General features: G+C 38.7%; 1 protein-coding gene across 1 annotated transcript in view; it reads left to right on the top strand.

The window, feature by feature from the left end:
* Window positions 1-15625, top strand: part of LOC139715912 (protein kinase C-binding protein NELL2-like) — a 54453-nt gene extending 38828 nt beyond the window's left edge. The window contains exons 6-17 of the mRNA XM_071627465.1: window positions 1921-2049; window positions 6127-6220; window positions 8051-8151; window positions 8538-8652; window positions 9500-9754; window positions 9971-10093; window positions 10539-10634; window positions 11139-11279; window positions 12081-12268; window positions 13234-13407; window positions 13784-14020; window positions 15581-15625. Of these exons, the coding sequence (XP_071483566.1) occupies window positions 1921-2049; window positions 6127-6220; window positions 8051-8151; window positions 8538-8652; window positions 9500-9754; window positions 9971-10093; window positions 10539-10634; window positions 11139-11279; window positions 12081-12268; window positions 13234-13407; window positions 13784-14020; window positions 15581-15625 (1698 nt within the window). The remainder of the gene's footprint in view (window positions 1-1920; window positions 2050-6126; window positions 6221-8050; window positions 8152-8537; window positions 8653-9499; window positions 9755-9970; window positions 10094-10538; window positions 10635-11138; window positions 11280-12080; window positions 12269-13233; window positions 13408-13783; window positions 14021-15580) is intronic.
* The last annotated feature ends 273 nt before the right edge of the window (window positions 15626-15898 follow it).

Here is a 15898-nt window from a genome sequence, read left to right as displayed (position 1 = left end):
TGACAATTTATAAGTTTGAGCGAGAGATGGGGTGGGGGGGGGGGAGGTGAGAGATTAAAATTACACTCAAACTTACAGAAAAAACAACAACAGACGGGCAGAGAGAGAGACAAGGGTTTCTTTCCTTGTGGCTCATCAACTGCATTATGTTATTATAATGATTATTATTATTACTATTATTATTGTTGTTATTATTATCATTATTATCAGTAGTAGTAGTGGTAGTAGTAGTATTACTTATTATCATTATTATCATTATTATTATTATTATTATTATTATTATTATTATTATCATTATCATTATCATCATCATCATTATTAGAGACAAGCAGATGAACCAATAGAGTGAGGGGGATGGAATGATAGTGAGGAGACAAACAGCTTAGGTAACAGAAATACTGACAGACCCAACCAACAGACAGACACATTGAGAGTTATAGCAGACAGACAGACATATAACCCAACATACTGAGAAAGTGTACAGACAGACGTGTAATCTAACATACTGACAAAATATACAGACAAAATTAGAGATGTAGCAAACAGACAAGACATTGATCCAATGTACCAACGAAATATACAGAGAGAGAGAAAAAAAAGAGCGACAACAAGGGGGAGGGACAGGATGAGAAAGGGAGAGAGAGGGGGAGAGAAGGGACAGTGATCGAACACCTCAAATTAGTGTGTTCCATCGGTGAATTAGTTAATGGTGATGTGTGGTGGTTGTGTGCTGTGTGGGTGTTGAATTGCTCTGGGCACACTCTTCTAAAAGAAGTTTAAAGGTAATTGTCATGTTCACCAAGATCTTCTATCAAGGTCCCATCCTATCCAACAACTTTAATATCCAGTGCATGGGAAAAAGGAAAGTCAAAGTTGACAATACAATCTTGAAATTACTTCAGATGGACTTAATTGAAAGAAAATTTTCTTTAAATCTCTTCTGTTCCTATCTGCTTTTTATGTAAATTGTTTGTTTCGTTTGTCTGTCTCCTGATATTTGTAGTTTGACGTTATGACTGTAGAACCAATATTACAAAGGGGCCATGGAACACTCTTTGACTGGTTGAAAAGAAAACAAAGGGGGTACCAATGACCTCGACCATTTCCCTGGTCTCACAGTCTCCCATCCTGAAAGAACTTTCCTCGACCCATGATGATTTGCCTTCGGAGGTCCCCTCGATGATCTCCTTGTGTAGGCAATGATTGTCAGAACTGAATCATTGTTGCTTTGAGATTGAAATGAAATTAAATGAAGTGCAGAATGAAGTGAAATGAAAATAAGTTGAAATGTAAAACAAAGTTTGAAATTGACAAAAAAAGTGGAATGAAATGCTGTGAAAATGAAGTGAAAAAAAGCAATTCTATTTGAATTGAAATGCAATGGAATGAATTAGATGAAATGACAAATGAAATGTAATGTAATCAACGTGAAAAGAAACAAAATTACATGAAATTGGAATGGAATGGGTGTGAAAAGTATTTCTGCTATCTCTTGCAGTTCCAAGTAGCTGAGGCAATTAAAAGAAAAGAGAATTTAAAAAGAGTGGAATGAAATGCAATTTTAAAGAAATGAAATGAAACTGGAATGGAATGAGTGTGTCAGGTAACTGTGCTCTCTCTTGCAGTTCCAAGTAGCTGAGGCAATCAAATGAAAAAAAGAATGAGAATTTTAAAAAAGTTGAATAAAATGGAATGTAATGAAATAAAATTAGATTGAAACGGAATGGAATTAGTGTAAAAAGTAACTGTGCTCTCTCTTGCAGTTTTATGTAGCTGAGGCAATCAAATGAAAAAAATTGAGAATTTTAAAAAAGTTGAATAAAATGGAATGAAATGAAAAGAAATGAACTTGAAATGAAATAAAATGAAATTGAACTGGAATGGAATGGGTGTATAAAGTAACTGTGCTCTCTCTTGCAGTTCCAAGTAGCTGAAGCAAGGATCAATGAGCTGGAGACTTGCCACTGTCAGAAGGACTGCTTCGACAATGGACAAACCTACACAGACGGCCAGATGTGGGAAGACAATTGTATGACATGCACCTGCTCTGTAAGTAAACAGCAAAAGTTGTATAAAATCTTTGACTGCCCTTTTGGGGGATTCAAAGTAATTTGGTAGAAAGTCATTCAGTCTTTTCATAACTACATTTGCATTGCAATGTGCTTGTTGACTTGAATGCTTTGTTTTTGTGATTATCATATGAATAGTGTATACAGCGAATATTTCGCGAGGTTTTGATCATTGGCGAATTTTGCGAGTCTGGTGCTGTTCGCGAAATCAAAGACACGCGAAAATATTGACTCAGATCCTGATGTGGATGTGACGTACATGTGTACATTTCTCCGTTCAGTACAGGACTCCACGATCGCGAATTTAACCACTCATGAAATCGTCGGGAATTCCCGATTCGCGAAAATTTAGACTCGCGAAATATACAGTAGATGATTTATTGATTGAAAGGAATTCCAATGCTGGTATGTTATTACAAATTTGCATTCTGTTATTAGGTTGTATGGTGGGTATCTGCCACGTATATCTTTCTGTCAAACAATGCAAACAATGAAATCAGTCTACTGCGTTGTAGCTACTGCAATTGTCAAATCTTCAAATAAGAGCAAAAGAAAGTAAAGATAGTTCTGACAAGTTCTGACTTTGGTAAAAAAAGAAATAGCAACAAGTAAACAAACTAACAGAACTCGTAACTGATAAAAGAGAGCAAGTTAGAAACAAACCGACAAAGAGCGATGAAAGTGTTGTGGGATAGATGAACGCCTGACATGCGTTGGCGTGTTCATCAAGTAAAGTTGGTGCGGAAGACATCGAGAAGAGAGTGAATCTAGAATGCAAATTTTAAAATCAATGCTCTGAAAGTGTGCCGGATTTCCACCCAGTCTCGGGCAAGCCTACAACTCCTTACGGTAGGGAGCGATGATGATGCACACTTACGAGAGGTGTGGTGGAGAAACAAGGTCTGACAAGCCATATTCCTGTTTTGCCAGCGATGCTCTGAACTCCTGGAACATCAGATATATACCAGCCGTACATCTTTTCTTTATCTCCTTTTTTTTGGTTTGTTTTTTAATTTAAGGGAGAATGAGAAGGGAGTGGGTGTTCATTAAGGGAAGGAGAAACGCCCTGGGCACGCTCAAATCAATCTCGGTTTGCATGGTGTCATTAGGCTCCTGAGAACAACAAATAAGCCCCGTGGGATATAATTCACCCCCACAGAGTCAGGAGTGCACCTGCTAAATGGCACCAGGTATGCCGCTCGTCCCAGAGGGAGGAGTAAATTTCAGGAGCTAACGCCCACATTTTTCTCCCTCAAGTTACAGCCAGTCTTCGATTTGCTCTCATGCTTGACAGTGAGAGTGTGTTGTCATCTTTTGTATCTTTTTTTTTCCCCTTTTAATCTGCTCCTGCGTATCATTCAATTACATATGTATACAGGAGTCCTATATTTTTTCGACATCCTTGTATATCTATTTGATGCATGAGGAAGATGCGAGGGTTCGACCTACAAATTACAAACAATGCATGAATGTTGGACTGTAGATCAAGCTTTACCTCAAGTTTTAGATCAGAGATCGGATGGCATGGGAGGGTTTGAAAGTCATACTCAATGTTATCCATTCTTGGCCGTTTGTCAAAAAAAAACAAAGAGCCCCGAAAATTATGCGTTCGCAGAACAGCTGTCACCTCTTGGCCTGCCCACAGTTCATGGAAGCCAAGGCTTTCATGAACTCAACATCTAGGGCAGGAGAGTGAGGGGAGGGGTGGGGAGAAAATAGGGTGAGAGATGGCAAGACTTTTTTTTTTAAGGTGGACTGTGCCCATGTCCTCATGTCTCCATGACAGAGCTCCAAAGTTTGACATTCTGGGCAATGAAGTTTATCATGAACTGTTTCAGTCCACTCTGTGCAGCAAATTTCTTCCTTGATACAAAATATTATGATATGAAAAAAGTGGACAAAAGTCATTGTATAGATCTGAATGAATACAATTAGATTTTAAAAGAATCATCCTCTTGGTTGATTTTTCAGCTTTCTTTCTGCAGAGAATAATTACATGTTCGTGCCAGCTTAGTAGCTCAGCTACCTCTGCCAAGAACATTTGGCCCTAGTTATACAAATTTGAGAGTAATAGTGGAAGTGCACCCAAAGAAATAGGAATAAAGGAAATATTCAATTAGCCTGTCATATGTAGTATTAGGCACAGAACATGATCCTAGAATGTAACTTGATCAATACAAAATGTGAGAATGAGTCAGTTAAAAAACTCAAGTGGTAAAAAGATTGTCATTAAAGCATGCAAAATGAGTATACCCAATCAGCATTATATCGTATATTATGATCCCATGAAACGTTGTCAGGAAAAAAAAAAATATATATATATATATATATATACATACACTCGGTCACCTATGGTAACCCTCTGCTTTCACACACAAGAAAAGTTTCAGTTACAATATCCACTTTCATAAACAGATTAGCAATTAAAACAATTAAGGCTGAAAGTGGCAGATTTTCTCCAAGTCCCTGCACACTCTCTATTCACACAATTCAAATTGTTCTGTGTCTTTCCAGATATCACTTTCATTGAACTTTCACAAAAGGACAAACTAGAACCTTGTGTATATTTTACCCGTAACTCACTGATAACTTGAGCTACTGTGTACTCAGTTTTCAATCATGTGCAACCATGATCACTCCCACAACTTCTCTTACCTTTATATCAATATTGTAGGCCTGTTGTAAGCCCTGTAGATTAACATCTATGTCATTCATGTGACAGAATGCCCTTATTAACCAAAACAATCAAATTTCTTGCATACTGTTATAAACATCAGAAAACTTGCCTGATGCTAGTCAAAGGTGTGCCTCGTATAGCAACAAGGTAATATATATATGCAATCTGGATTCCAAAGTAGGCCTATTACAAAGCATAAAGTTTATGCAGGACTCTATATTGACTTTTCTATCTGGTGGCCAGTTTTGGGTCACTGAAATTTTTAAATCTGAAATTTTTGTGGCCTTCGTAGGTATAAATATCTAGTGGTCTGAAATAAGAGCAAACATAGCAATCCATTGTGAATCTTAGTTGCCCAATCGGGCCACCAAAAGATAACCATTTCAACAAATTTGATAGACTGACATGAAAAAATATAAGTGGCCTTGGGCCATCAGGCCACCACTAACGTCAAGCTGGGTGGTAAAACTTCTTACTAAATCTACAGTGGAAAATATCTATGAATTTAACTTAATCCATTAGCAAACTGGTCTTAGACATAAATCAAATTACTACTTGAAGCTGCCAAATGGCTTTTGAGATGGTCATCCTTACTTTTATGAAACATTTTTTTTTTCATCCATTTTCTTTTTTCACTGGCATACCAGGAAAGAATGTGCTTGAAAGGAATAGCTGATTCGAATGCATGCAGTTGAATGAATTATTAAATTGTATCTAAGTAGTAATAAACGATAAAAATCAAGTCATTTAGGACGGACTGATTTTGCTACAACATGCATTTCCTATAGACACCTGCTCGGGTATACTTGGGACTTGTCCTCAACGGGTTAAGCAAGATGAGAACACCATTTAGACATAGATTTGATTGACAAAGAGTCATTAAAACAGCCACTGCATGCTTAAATGTATTTGTCTGCTTCAGGTCAGATTTTCCGAGAGCTGTAGCCTTTATTTTCTCATCTTCATCAAAGTAATCGTCATCTTCTGGTAGATTGTTCTTCTAGGTCATTGTAAATTGGCTCAAGTTTTTAAAATTCACACGCAGACTGACCAGAATTTCATCACCGTATTATGAATTTATGATGAGTCAATAATCTGACCTCGGGTGTGCTTAAACTATAACTTCCTCCCATTCTCTGCCCATAGAGAACTGGGCAACAATAAATATTTGTCAAGTCATCAGATTCAATTCTTTCCTCTTTGTCTCCTTGAGGTTCCTCTGCTCAATTAAAGCCAGCCAGGACCTGATGTGACCTACTTTTGTATTATTTTGTCCTCGCTGTGAAAAGTTAGATATTTAAAGGCTTAATTTGTGACATGCTTCTCTTTTTTCACTGCACCCCACTCCCTCCTACCCCCCCCCCCCCTATACACATACAGGAGGGTCATGTCAACTGCGAACAAATTTCCTGCGCTCCAGTGTACTGCAAAAACCCTATCTACGAAGATGGAGATTGCTGCCCTGTGTGCCGACGTAAGTTGATGACCTGATGGAATAGAGAAGAAAACAAACAAGTAAAACATCATCAATACCCACATGCATTTACTGAAACAGTCTCAATGCCCTGGAGAGAATAACACAAACGGAGTATGACAGTGTTTGAAGTCACAGATACAAATGAAGTACTTGCAAGTGTGTGCTGTCTACTTGCAAAAACGTGGGCAAAAGTTGAGGATCTGTACGGAGTAAGTACCGCCTCAGTACGGATTTTTGAGCACGCAGACACACCGTAGCACTTTTAGGACACGAAGAACTTTTGCTGCGTGCAGGCTATGGATTCATACTTCAAAGTATGGGTTGACGTACTCCCTCCCTGCTCTTGCCACTCCCTCCCCATGTTTTCAGAAAAATGTGAATGCCGTGGTTTCTGCCAAAAACGTATGGACTTTAAACGCGGGTTGTGACCAAGACTTTACTTATGATACTGGTGCAATTGAAGAGTTTGTTTGCAAAAACCGATAAGTCCATTTTTGAAGATTTTGAAGTACGGTCTCTGTCATAAAGCACAAAATAATCCCTTTTAAATGATATATTAGACACTACATATAAAGGTACATTTTTGAAGTTATGGTCAAAAGAATCAAAACATTTCTCATTATTCTCTTTGTTTTTCTTGACCTTTAACGGCAAATATCTCCATTTGGCAAATATGGACTTATCGGTTTTTGCAAACAAACTCTTCAATTTTTCAGCAGTGATGCACATGAAAGAAATGCAGCACAAGTATGGAAGATGAATAAATTTGATGGTATCCAGTGAAGTGGAATTCTGGCTTTAATCATGCAGTTTTGATTGCCGCACAAGCCACAACAAAGATTATAACATAAAATATCAGCGGATCCGTATATGAGCGAGAATTAGACTCAGCTGTACATTGTGTCAATTAGGTCTGTTTTCATCTACATTAGAGAAAATAAAAGTCTGCTGTCATGTTTATGGAAAAGAAAATCTGGGCCCGTGGCGTAAAACTGTAGTGACTTTACAATAATGGTAACTCTGCAATCAGTGGTAACCTTTTCGTGAATTTGTGGCATTGATTAGCCTGGTGATTTCATATGAAGTAATTTTGCTCTGCATACACTAAACTGCTTAAAAAAGAAAGAAAAAATAGCTCCTAGTTTCCTGGGAAAGAGAAATCATAAGTTAACTTGATAAAATGTTAAGGACTAAGATGAGATTGTATGTTGATCAGTTAAAGTGTACCAATACCCTGGAAATCACATTTGTATACAACCAGAATGCAAAAAAAAAAAAAAACCAACAACAACAAAACAAAAAAACAGCCATAATTCACCTGTGATAGTCCCTGAAGTACGGTAGTCATATTTCGATAAATCACATCATATCTCTTAATAACAATTTGTAACTTGTGCTCTGCAAGTTCATGTTCTGCTCCGTAAGTGCCGGCACTGATGTGTGCACATTCTAGCTACATGGTTCGTTTTTACGAATGATATTGAGATTCCATGTCGATCAGTAGCTGATAGCGTGCATGCATTGCATATCACTATTGTTCATGACGTATTTTGGAAAAAATATTGATAGCGTGGTTATTTGATTGAAAGAATTGATGATCCACTAGTCTATTTCGAGTCATGTTTATTTTTGTATACTCCTTAAAATTTACATTTTAACCCCAATGAATAAAAATTGGAGTGACAGAAAATTCTAACATTTTTGCAGAGGGCATGTCTCAAGTATATTCTACAAAATAATATAGCAAACATAATACTCAGGGTATTCTGTTGGTACGCTTAAATCTTTCCCCTTCTGATGCTTAACCCCCTCTCCCACATCCAACAGGTAACTGCACTGTATCTGGAGTGACATATCACCATGGGGAGGAATACCAGGAGAAGCTGACCCGTGGGGCTTATGTCATCTGTATCGTCAAGCAGTGCAATGTGAGTTGATCGGGCAGAATCACAAGAATTTGCCTGAAATCAGATTGCCATCTGTTGTTTTTAGCATCCAATTGTTTGCTCACTGTCTTGATAACTTGATGTAAGCAGCACTTTTGTATAATGCAACCAATGATCAATCTGAAAGTGGCAGTTTGTCTTGACCTGTTGTTGCTTCACTAAAATTGCAATAAACTGTAAAGATTGTCAGAGATGATATACAAATGTCCTGTACAAACCTTACCTTTCTTTTCATTCATGAGCCATGGCACATACCATAACATTCAGTAATTAGTATAGCAATTTCTTTGGAAATGCAGTGACATCACCAAAACTTTGCATGACTGAAGTTTGACATAATATGTATTCTCCTCTTTGTTGGGACACAGAATGGGGGCGCTATCACACTTCAGCAGGAACTGGCCAGTAATCTCTGTCCTGTCCCAGACTGTCCTGTGTCAGAGAGATTCACTGTCCCTGGAAGCTGCTGTGAATTCTGCACAGGTAAACCCCATAGTGGCACTATTCTTCATGCGGTGGAGTTTTGATACAGTGGGTATAAACTGCCTTGGCAAAGAAGACAAGTGTGGGGGAAAAAAACCCACAAGCTTTAATACTTCATTACTTATACAAACTAAATACCAGTACCCATGTATGGACCATCTGCATCATGATCCCACGAGCTTTCCTTTGCTGTGACAGCTGCAATAAACAATATTTTGTTTTTACTAGTTTATTTCTGCTAGTGTGTTGATAGGACACACAGAGATACATACAGCAGGACAGGTCATGTGACTGAAATCACCAAAGTAGCAAATCTTGCAACCAGTCAGTGATGAGCGGCCAAAAAAAAAAAAAAAAAAATAGAAAAAGAGTATTATTCTCTTCTGTGACATTGCTGTACACTGCATAGTATTTGTTTTTGTAAAGTGATACATGCTTTAATATTTGCACGCTTTACCTGATTTCTGGAACTTATTTCTCCGCAGACAGTACTGAATGAATTGACAAAAGAATGAACGAATGAACAAAGGAAGGAAGGAAGGAAGGAAGGGAAGGAAAAAAAGGAAATCAGTACTGAGACACGTTTTTTTTCAAAGTCAAAAAATAGTACCGTCACACAGAAGAAGTAATCTAAGTGTGGTAGAATGTACATAAAACATGAATAGTGGAGATGTTGCTTGATTAGATGTCATTGTAATCTAGGATTAATATATCAGAAGCAATGAAAGGGAACGCCATTCTTCTAGCAGGATAAGAATGTGTGAAGGTGAAAACAAGAGCATTGTTATACAAACAGGAGAAAAGGTTGCCGAAATTCGAGCATGTCTTCAAATTTCTGTTTCTGCAGGCACCAACTACTGCGACGCTCACGACTGCGTCCCGCCCAAGGTGTGTGTGAGTTCGCAGACCTCCTACCAGTGCTTCTGCCCGACTGGCTTCGTCGAGGAGAACGGAAACTGCACAGACATCAACGAGTGCGCCGTGACGGAGGCCCAGCCGGAGCACCACTGCTACGGTGGCACGGTCTGCGTCAACATGCCGGGAGATTACCGCTGCGACTGTCTCGACGGTTACGAGAGGATCACTGACACGTCCTGCAGACGTAAGTCAAAATGTTGTTGTTTGACATAAATTTGGGTCTGGAAAGTTACTTCAGCAGAGTCAGACATTAGACATCAAAATATTGTGAAACGTGTAACTTTTCTTGTCATAATTTTCCCGGTGTTCAACATTTTTTTTTTTCAATAACCTTTGTTGTTGCACATTTATGTGATAGTTTATGATGATGAAATTATTCATATGTATTGTTTCTTTATAGAAATTGACGAGTGTGCAACTGGCACCCACAACTGCCACGAAGACGCAGACTGCACAGACACAGACGGCAGCTTTACATGCACATGTCGCAACAGGTACCATGGCGACGGCACATACTGCTTCCGTGAGTATACTCTCAGCATGGACTATCATAAAGATGCTGGGCTAAAATTCAGACAGGTCATGTACCTGTGATCATTTTGTCATTTGGCAGATTTTATAACCCATAGGACTCACTTACAGTTTATGTACTCTTGCCATTTATTTTGCAACTCCATATTTAGTTGTATACAGTATCATCACTGCAGTAGCTCATTTGTGCAGTTGTCATATTTTTTGTTGTCACATCTTTGTAATAATTATGATATTAATTATGAATGAATATAAGTAATCATTATTCCTGCAATTACTGCAATTTCTATGATAGTAGTCACTACTGTGTTTAATTTGACAGTCCACCTAACTTGCTGTTCTTGCTTCGTGTAATTTCCATGTACCATTGTCATTATATTAGGTTTGCATTGTTGTTATTAGTTACTGAATAAGCTCATTCTCTTTCTGTCTTGCAGCCATCTGCAACAAGGTGTGTCAAAATGGAGGCGTGTGTATCAGCCCCTCAGTGTGTGAATGTCCTCCAGGCTATGAAGGCGATGCCTGTGAGCTAGGTGAGTGGTAAAGTCACAAGTGAGGAGCTGAGAGGTGCTAGGCATGTGTGTCATCACAGATGATGTCTTTGTGGAATTGTTCTCCCCTCTTCTCGCTGCTCTGTGGTAGTGTCAACTCCTATTGTTCAGAGTAGGCCATGTTGCGATGCTGGGTCTAAACAGATCATCTTTTCTATTCAGAATCACAAGCAGCTGATACTAAACCATGAAAGTTTCTCTGACAAAAAGATCAAGATTAAGATGGTTATTTTACATGTGCATATATGTGAATTTCTCGAATTTTTGGATATGCAAAAGAATTAAGAATAAAGCTGTTTTTGGTAGAACACCTGGCTACAAGAATTAATTTGTTGTGTTGCCAAGAAAAAAAAAAATCAGTGACATCCTAGAGAAATAGGATTATTGCTATGAAAGATTCAGGGCTGGTTTGGAGAAAAGAAAAGAGTGGCCATGATGTTAGTAGCATGTAGTTTATCATAGTTTTCCTCTCTTTGTTTCCTGCAGACAAGGACGAATGCGCCACAGGAACACACGAATGTGTGGGTATGTCACGCTGTGTGAACCTCCCCGGTAGCTACCACTGTGAGTGTCTGCCTGGGTACGCCAGCCCGACGGTACACCTTGACTATGGCATCACCTGCGAAGGTAATTAGATGAAGAGTTTTATTGCAAAACGAGTTAACTCCATCTTTGCTAATGTCAGATATTTGTAATTTTAAAAAAAATGACAGGAAAATGTGGGATATGTACATGCATATCTTTTGTGTTAAATCATTTAAAAGTGATTGTGAAAATTTCATTTGGAATCAGAAAAAGAGATCACTGAAAAATATAGTGTGTGTGTTGGTGCACTCACTTTAGTTGTATGATTTGTTGAATAGTACAAGCAACTCATCTGTCTGATGATCAATGTATTCTACTTTCAGTGAACAATAATATGCTGACAGCGAGGATGCCTTTTATGCTGCTACTAATTTTTCTGCTGCTGCTGCTGCTGCTTGTGATGATGATAACAAATTACGTTAATAATGAATATAGGCGTGACGATGATGCTATTCATAGTGGTGATGGTGGTTCTGATGAAGATGATGGTGATGATGATAGTTATTGTAGTAATGATGATGGTGAGGATGCAGATGATGGTGATGATGATTTTCATGGCAGTATTTATTATGTTATTGAAGATGGTAAATTATGGTGATAATGATTGACATGGTAAAGATGATGATAGAATTGACGATAGAGCTGATGGTAATGAAGATGATGATGATAATGATGATGATGAACGATGATCTGGACAGAGACCTTTGGTGACAAAGGTTACTCTGCATGAGATGTTGATAATGATAGTAAAGATACTGATAATGATAGTGACTCCACCCAATGAAAATTTATATCAGGCCACACTGTCTCAAAGAATACATCTCTTGTCCTGTTTTCATGCAGATATTGATGAATGCAAGACAGCAAACACCTGCCATCGAACCATGCTCTGTGTCAACACGGAGGGATCCTACGAGTGTCGGTGTTCAGCCGCCAACAGCTGCTCCCATGCCTGCAACACCAAGGAGTGGGGCAAGAAGAGCAACGGGGTCACGTGGGACACCGGCACGTGTCAAACCTGCACTTGTCAGGTACAGTGTAGCCTTCCCCCATTGGATCTGACTGGTCTTGGTGTACAACAATGATTCTCTGGTGTACTGTGTGACAGTGATTCTTTGGTGTAGTGTTTGACACTAAGTCTATGGTGCAACATGTGCAACAATTATCTTCTTTGTGTGTGTGTTGGTGTAATGTTTTGACTTTAGTGTGCTTGATGTGATATGACCATATATGCCAAGAGATAAATATCCCTTTAAAAAAATCCATAAAAATTCCCTGAGCACTACCAAAATTTAATCATCTTTTCTTGCCACTTTCATTCAAATCGATTCACAACTTTTTAAGTTATTTTGCAAAGAGGCAGACTAATGCCGATGATCCCTTATCCTCCGTCCCTCGAAGAGGTAACTGGTAGAGTGGCTGATTAAAGCTTGTAAAGCCATTAGTAGAAACTTCATTTCTTTTATGGACTTCACAAAATTTCATATGCTACACCTCATCAGATTGTATGCACATATCGTTGGCTGAGGACCAGAAGGCATGGTTTCAATTTAGGGGGGTATTGAGTTATATGGTATCACATTGTAGAGCTTGATCTCCTCTGCATTATGTTGTCAATTTTAAATTATTTTAATTTTGGTAAAATGTTAAAAATCAAAACCACAAAGGCATTTTTTCCCCCGATATGTGAAACAATGCTTTTAATTCTATACACTTTTGACTATGTAAACTTTCTATATCATGAAGATTGATTGTTTTGTTTTTACGTATACTCAAATCGTAGAATGCAGTAGCGTCCTTCTGGTTGTCAGCTGACGATATCTGTGCTTGTGTGTGTTCAATATTGGCAGTTGATCACTCATGTGTGGCTGTGACAAGTACCATCGTCGTCCCTCTCCTCCCGTTCAAATTATGTAATACCCATGAATGATTTTACACCAGTCCTTAACATTTGCCCTTTGCTCTCTGCCCTCTGACCTTTGCCCTCTGCCTGCAGTCGGGTGTGGTGTCCTGCCAGCCCAGGGAGTGTGATTGCAGTAACCCCGAGCTGGACCCAGTCTGTTGTCCGTCTTGCCTGCTGGAGATCCAGCGCTGCCTGCACCAGACTTCAGCCGTCGCCTATGAGAACAGGGAGTGGTGGAGGCACGAATGCCAGGACTGCCAATGTCAGGTGAGCTGCAGCCAATCCTTTCAGCACAGGTGGCCCCCATTCCAGGCCTAGAGAAGGGCCCTTGAAGACCCTACATTGTAAATTAAAAGATCTTCTCCTTCAGATCCAGAAGAATTACAGTCATACTGTCTCCATTGTATTAACAAATCCCTTTATCCAGTTTTGGAAATTTTGGACCTGAACCCCACTGTACAGTTTTCATGGGGTTGAATTTTTTTCTAAACGTGATGAACACTCACTTTGATGCATGTTGTGGCCATACATCCTCAACACTTTTGTAATAAGCATGTAAAAAGGAGAAGACTCAATATGAGGCCATTCCAATTTTTCTGTCCATCTATTAAACCTCTATTTTTGTCGCTGTTTTCATACATAGGAGGGAAGCATCAGATGTAAAGCCGTGCAGTGCATTCCACCAAACTGTCTCAATACCTACACACCAATCGGAGAATGCTGCCCCCGATGTCAGCCGCACAGTGAATGCGACCTCGCGAACCCCGACCCGCGACTCAAGACGACTCCAGCAGACTGCGTAACCAGCTCGGGTAAAGTCTATGCACACAAACAGCGCTGGGTTTTGGCCGACGACCACTGTTCAGAGTGCGTTTGCAAGGTGAGTCGCGTATTGCATAGTTAAAGGGATAGTATAGTATTGGCTGAGGTGAGGATTCAGCCTTTAACTTTTTGCGAGATACTTAGAAACCACTTTACAAAATGTTAAGAGCGTACAATTCTCAGGGGAATTAAAAGTTTATTTGATGGAATTCAGTTTTGAAATGGCCGAGATATCCAAACACAAAGTAAAACAAAGAGATCTTAATAAAAGGTGGGTCCCACCTTTTCTTAGGATCGCTTTGTTTTGGATATCTCAGCCATTTCATAACCAATGTTCATCAAATAAACTTTGAATTCCTCTTAGAATTATATGCTCTTTCGTATTTCATGAGAGGTTCCTCATTATATCAAGAAATCATCATAAAAAAACTGTTGGAAACCTAAAGCCCCAGCTAAACCAAAACTGTACCATTCCTTTAATTCCTCCATTTTAGGGCTGGCCAAGAGTCCACTCTTCAACTAATGTTGTGATAGGAGTTTTCAAAGTCTGTATCACGGGTTTGCTGATCATGACGTTATGCTGAAAGAAGTATCACGTGATTGAGGGTCGTCAATAATCAGTTTATAGTGAAAGGATTAAGCCAGTTTTTGACAGCATTTGGGTGATGGTTGAGAATGGAAATCGAAACAACAGGAAAAGGAAGGCTACCCAAGGGGTAGAAATTGATTTTAGAAAAGAAATGCTATGAAACAACTGATGTAATAGATCCAAATAAAATGAACCAAAGTTGATAAGAAGCAGAGAGCATTAAAAAATAAAAGGTTTTGGTAGGTCATCAATTCATAATTCAGTTTGGGGATTGTCCAATGGTCCTACTTGCTTGCATGATAATGATGTTTTTTCAGGGCTGTTTGTCACATTACCTACACTAAAGGACAAAATTATACATGTTTATGATATGATAGATTTGTGTGAAGGAATAAACCTTCCTTTGCATGGAATTGTATAGGATTATGAAGTTTCTGATGCAGTTATTTGTCTGTGTACCTGAAGAGGAAAGTTTGTATTTCTGAAATTTGATTGTGATGACATTAAGTATTAGGAAAATTCTGACTAAAGTTACCATTATTAAAAGAAAAAAGCATAGATTAGTGCATATCATCACAGTGATTAACAAGCAAGCAAAATAAACCCTCATACTTGAAATATGCATATATGCATCAATTTCCTATATAACATGGATGGAAGGCTGTATGGAAGTTATTATGAACCGTACTTCAGGAAAATGTTCATGCAGTTGTGCTGTTGAAAGTAATGATGGAGTGGTACTGTATATTTACTAACTGTGCATTTTGTTGGGTGACTACATTATGCTTTCTTGGCCTTGTTGCATAAAAGTCAAGATCAATTGTAAGTCAGAAAATCAATTATAACTCTGTGAATACTCAATTCTGATTGGCTGTTGACTAACTTATGCTTGATTTTCTGACATATGTTTGATTGCATCTTTTCATGCAACAGGGCCCAGAGGTGGGATGTATTGTACTTGGTTATGATTTGTATCTCTCTGCATTACGTATGCTCAACCACATCTTTTTCTCTCTTCTTTGTCCACAGAATGGCAATATCTGCTGTGCATATAACAGTGCGTGTGCTCCTTGAGCGTCGGACATCGGGCCAGGAGTGCTCGATTTGTAAATAGTGCAGAGAGAGCTTATATTAACGTGATCCAACAGTCTGTATGCATACCATGCGGAGGTAACTTCCCAACGTTTAACACAAGCTGGGTTGGGATGTTGCCAACAAGTTGACCGAGATTCTTGGAGTTATATATCTGGTGTATGAAATCAGTATGGTGATAAATGCAATTTATGGTAAATGTAATTGCTGTAGCAGAATGGCGTCAAAGCGCACATGGAAAATGAAAAAAATTAT

The sequence above is a fragment of the Diadema antillarum genome, unplaced genomic scaffold (assembly GCF_040938485.1).
Source record: "Diadema antillarum isolate AM-2024a unplaced genomic scaffold, OU_Dant_1.0 scf00000057, whole genome shotgun sequence".
Classification (NCBI taxonomy): domain Eukaryota; kingdom Metazoa; phylum Echinodermata; class Echinoidea; order Diadematoida; family Diadematidae; genus Diadema; species Diadema antillarum.
This window is presented reverse-complemented; position numbering and strand designations above follow the sequence as displayed.